The sequence below is a fragment of the Wasmannia auropunctata genome, unplaced genomic scaffold (assembly GCF_000956235.1).
Source record: "Wasmannia auropunctata unplaced genomic scaffold, wasmannia.A_1.0 LD335208.1, whole genome shotgun sequence".
Taxonomy (NCBI): Eukaryota; Metazoa; Arthropoda; class Insecta; order Hymenoptera; family Formicidae; genus Wasmannia; species Wasmannia auropunctata.
Window position 1 is genome coordinate 4,328 of NW_012027682.1, and position 4,525 is coordinate 8,852.

The 4,525-nt window shown below is 34.4% G+C and overlaps 1 protein-coding gene across 3 annotated transcripts; it reads right to left on the bottom strand.

The window, feature by feature from the left end:
• Window positions 1–374: 374 nt before the first annotated feature.
• Window positions 375–4,519, bottom strand: LOC105457525 (esterase FE4-like). 3 transcript variants are annotated; one of them, XM_011702234.1, is made up of 9 exons: window positions 4,486–4,519; window positions 3,902–4,193; window positions 3,483–3,608; window positions 3,231–3,390; window positions 2,635–3,008; window positions 2,228–2,399; window positions 1,162–1,355; window positions 929–1,073; window positions 375–784 (listed from the first exon to the last, which is right to left on the bottom strand). In XM_011702234.1, exons 2-9 carry the CDS (start codon window positions 4,097–4,099, stop codon window positions 483–485), a joined length of 1,671 nt encoding a protein of 556 aa, XP_011700536.1. In that variant the 5' UTR covers window positions 4,100–4,193; window positions 4,486–4,519; the 3' UTR covers window positions 375–482. The 3 variants fall into 3 exon arrangements, with proteins under 3 accessions (XP_011700536.1, XP_011700535.1, XP_011700537.1); XM_011702233.1 differs by having other exon boundaries at window positions 3,902–4,512; XM_011702235.1 differs by lacking the exons at window positions 375–784; window positions 929–1,073; window positions 1,162–1,355 and adding an exon at window positions 1,387–1,569 and having other exon boundaries at window positions 3,902–4,512.
• Window positions 4,520–4,525: the final 6 nt, after the last annotated feature.

The following is a 4,525-nucleotide window of genomic DNA, read 5'->3' on the forward strand; positions in this document are numbered from 1 at the left end:
GGATTCTGATTCATACTTTCGCTGCCGGGTACTTTTTCGATGTACTACAAGTTGCACAACTGATTAGAATTAAGCGGGCCTCTAGTGAAGATGCACTGTCAAATCCGAAGATCTGAATATGTGTATTCTTTTGTATTCTTATGTAATTTTTGTCATTTAATTGTTATTTAAGTATGTTATATAAGTGACGGTCTTTTGTACTTAAAATTTTAATAAATATTTTTATACTTGCCAATTTAATTTATTTCAGTAAAGTATCAAACTTTATTAATCATTTTTTGTACTAAAAAAATAATTTCACGTATTGTAGTTTTACAGAAATAATTTTTTTTATTGGAAAAAAGACTTATTTTTATAAAATATGATATAACAATATTTATCGAGTAATAGAATTAATGCATTTTTTTTATTTTTAATTAACAAAATTAGATTAGCATATTTATTACATGTTACAAAATCGATTTTAGACATTGAATCGATTTCTATTTCGAATTCAAGGGAAACAAACTGTCCCATTTTTGCATTCTATCAGGATAAAGTCCTGTTTTCATTGTTGGTTTCTCGGTGATTTCTAGATAGTTGTCTCTTTCTGATAGATACGGTTCCCACGTAATGTTCTTTGTTTCCAAAGCTGAGGATAGCGGCTGACCGGTTTGAACGAAGTTTGAACACATGCTTGTTATAAGATCCACCATAGGAATTTCCGGAGCATTATTTTCGAAAAATGGGAATTTCATGGATTTCATAAAGAACAGATATTGCAAATCGTCTTGATGCGCCACTCCTAAAATGATAAAATAAATAACAAATTTTGGTATACATATACATATAATACATGCAGAAATTAAATAAAGATCGAATCGCGAAGTGTTATAGAACAGTTTAAAGAATTTGAATCTAAAAGTAAAATACAAGAATGAAATAATACCGTATGGTGTGGTTGTGTTCCACATGCCAAAACTGTATCGTCCTTGGTAAGAAAACATGTAAAAGTAGACGGGTTGGTCGGAATTTTCTGCGATTAATCTTACAGAACGATGCACCGGATATATAATTACGCTATCGCTGTAGATCTGAAATACAAAACCAATTATATATGTTATATGTAACTGCAATTAATTTGTTTTAATCATAATATGTTTTACAACACTTTATACATACATTTTCGAGACCGTCATAAGTTTCTGGACCGATTGGCTTGTCGCCAAAGTAAAATCGGCGTAGTTCGGTACTTATGTGTTTGGATCGAGGTGTATCCCGCTCGTACATAAAATTAATCGGTGCGAGTCTGTACCAGTCATTATTCAAGTCATTCAACATCGAATCATTCCCGAGTTTGTGTTGCTCATTAGCAGCTAAAAAAAATCAATGAAACATATTGTATATTTATTAATTTCTGTGATTTCAGTCATCATTTTTAATAATGTATTAAATGGATAAAAATCGAGCAATAGTGTACAAACTTAACTTTATTTTTATATTATTAACAATACAACGAAACCAGACTTCATAGGTCTAGCGAAAAGATCTAGGTCTTTCTGAATCGCAAGCTGAATAATTGAAATTAATCTGTAAAGTCGGTAAAGTATGTACAATAATAATAAATAAATATAAACAAAAAATCAATAATGTCAATAAAATCAACAATGTTGTCCGGAATCAGGAGTAATATAATTTAATAAATAGTCATCAAATTAAAACGATCAGTTTCTCCAACGTGATATAATGTTATTTTTCAAAAATTCGTGCAAGCATGTCATGATATTTCGGAATCTTCCGTTATAAAACATTGATTTTCAAACATCCGTAAAATTACATTACTGGTAATCATATTATAATAATAAAATACAATACTATATTGATCAGTTAAATTAAACGACAGTGGAATATTATGATACGTTCGCACGAATTTTTAAAAAATAACATTATGCTACATTGGAGAACTGGCCGTTTTAAGCACGTTTTAACTTGATGATCACTTAATAAATTATACTACTCATTTCAACTTTCTAATAAGTCTTTTTGTTAATAACTTTTTAACAAATAACGAGCGACAACTAAAACTTTCTAAAAATCCTGCAGAATCAAAATCTTGACAACATACATATGTTAAAGTCAATGTCATCGGAGTTGGTTACCCTAATATACTAAATAATTAATTTAAAATATCTTAATTTGAAAATTGAATAGAAATTACAAGAAAATACAAAAAATATAAAATACTTACAGACGACCACACCATTGATCTCATTTTTAGTAACTCCTGCGATTAGCGGAACCATATGAAACTTTCCTTTTCTAATAAGATCAATAGGCTGTTCGGGCAAGAATCTTTCCACGCCAGGAATCTCAGGTTCCACTACGGGTGTCCATATTAAGATTGGATCATCGTACCACTCCTAGAATGTGTTATAGTATGTTAAAATTACTTTTTATATAAAATTTTAAAATAACACGAATTGTTACGTTTCTTAGTTTTTGACGAATTTTTCTATGATTTACTGTTTCTCTAATTTTCGTATCGTCTGAAAGGAAATCGAACGTCGTCATCGTTTGAAAGGAAAATTATTTAATCTTATTTACTATTTAATTTTATTTCTTTCATTAATCTCTAATATATGTAATCTTCCTTACAAAGAACTTGGATATGGTATCTGTGAAGTTCTCCACTGGCTTGGAGTTCAAGCAGATCAGCATAGATCCAGTGGTGTCGATCGGGCAGTCTAACAACTCGGCTTGTTTTTTTGCCAAGTGTAACTGTTCGGTTGGAAACGGTTCTATCATTGCCGAGCCGCTCATCATGATCGCTCGATGGAACAATCCCTTGGACATCGGCGAGACCATGTGCAATAACACGCTCAATCCACCGGCGCTGTCGCCGGATATAGTGACGCTGTCGGGATCGCCGCCGAAAGCGGCTATATTTCTCTGGACCCATCGAAGCGCCACGACTTGATCCTTCAGGCCCAAATTACCCGGTGCCATCGAATCACCGGTGCTCAGAAAGCCTGACAAGAATAAGCATAAATAGAGGTGTGACACCATTCTTTTTCTTAAAGAAAAAAGTTATTGCTTTTGTAATTCTTTGAATTATAACAAGTGATAAAATTCCGATGTACATAATGATTATTATGAATTTATATTTTTAAACCTCAAATTCTGCTTAAACGGAATTTTATTGCTTGTAGGTCGAATTGTTGGAAAGATGGATAAAACGCGGGACTTTTTACCTAGAGACGCGAGACGGTAATTGACTGTGACGAGAACAATATCTTTGTCCAGTAGGTACTGAGGTCCGAAGTTGCAACTTTGACCCGAGTGTAAGTAAAAACCACCAGGATGGAAGAATACCAGTACGGGTCTTTTCACAGGATCGTTCTTTGACGGTAACTGTGATCCAGATAATTTTTCAATTTGTGACTTATTTACACATTTTTCAGCTTGAATGTACGTTGCATTATGCGCGAATGTACGAGGCTTACTTTCGTCGTGTAGACATTTACACGGAGACAATCCTCCATTATATTCTGTTCAAATATCGCTGGACAGGCGGGTCCTTCTTTAGTCGCATCGAAAACATCGGTCCAATCCGCCGCTGGAATTGCGACCTAGGAGAAATAGAATTAAAGAAATAAAAATGAAAAATTTTAATTTGAAGTCTGCTTTTGATTCTTATCAAAATTACTTGATGAATCGTTTTCAAAGCAATTCTTATGTGCAGTTGCATGAGAGTTTCTTCACGTTTCACGTTTTTAAGAAATTGTGCAAGCTATCATTTTATTGGCTGCGCCTGTAATGCGGATACAGACGCGAATTACCCAGGTCGATTTTAATATAAAATTGATAGTAGCGTTCTTATTATTCATCTAATTGCGATATACCGATATGTCTGATTCTTTACTTGAAAACGTTGCGGTCCGGTTGGCGGTTCGGCATATCTGACACCGCGGAAGGAATAGATTTTCTTGCCAAGTCTGGAGGTCGTGGTGGAACCGCGAATTCTTCCAATCGGTGCGACGACCTCATGCTGTTCGCCGGCGAGATCATCATCGGCGAGTACGACAATGACGCTCAAGAGGATAACAAATAAGCTTTTCATAATGTTTCTGTAGAGGAAGACAGCTCGGACTGGCGAGTTTAATGCGCTCAGGAAACTCACACACGTGAAACTGATTAATTACTAACGTTGAGCACTAAAAACATTTCAAGGACATTACAAGACCTATACTGTACCGCGAAGAAGAAGGCACACATATGAATCGCGTTTGTCTTTCTACAGAGAAACTTGACTTTATCATACGAAGAATATTTAATTCCCACAACAGACTGCAAGACGTACGTGAGGTCACTCACGGTTTTGCCAGTTATATAAATATCACTCGTACAGGATTTTGAACCAAGATAAAATAGGATTGAATGCGATTACTTCTTGAGAATTGCAGATAAATTCCGCGATTTGCAAAAATTTTCTCAATGTATACCTACACTAGATATACATCAAGCGACGCGGTAGCGGCGCGATGCC

What these genes read in the sequence shown, in the direction of transcription:
- LOC105457525 (XM_011702234.1), bottom strand. Translation starts at nt 4,099, where the DNA reads ATGAAAAGCTTATTTGTTATCCTCTTGAGCGTCATTGTCGTACTCGCC. An exon ending in TTACCGTCTCGCGTCTCTAG is followed by an intron (nt 3,009 to 3,230) that starts GTAAAAAGTCCC and finishes TATTCTTGTCAG; the next exon opens with GCTTTCTGAGCACCGGTGAT. An exon ending in GAACACAACCACACCATACG is followed by an intron (nt 785 to 928) that starts GTATTATTTCAT and finishes TTATCATTTTAG; the next exon opens with GAGTGGCGCATCAAGACGAT.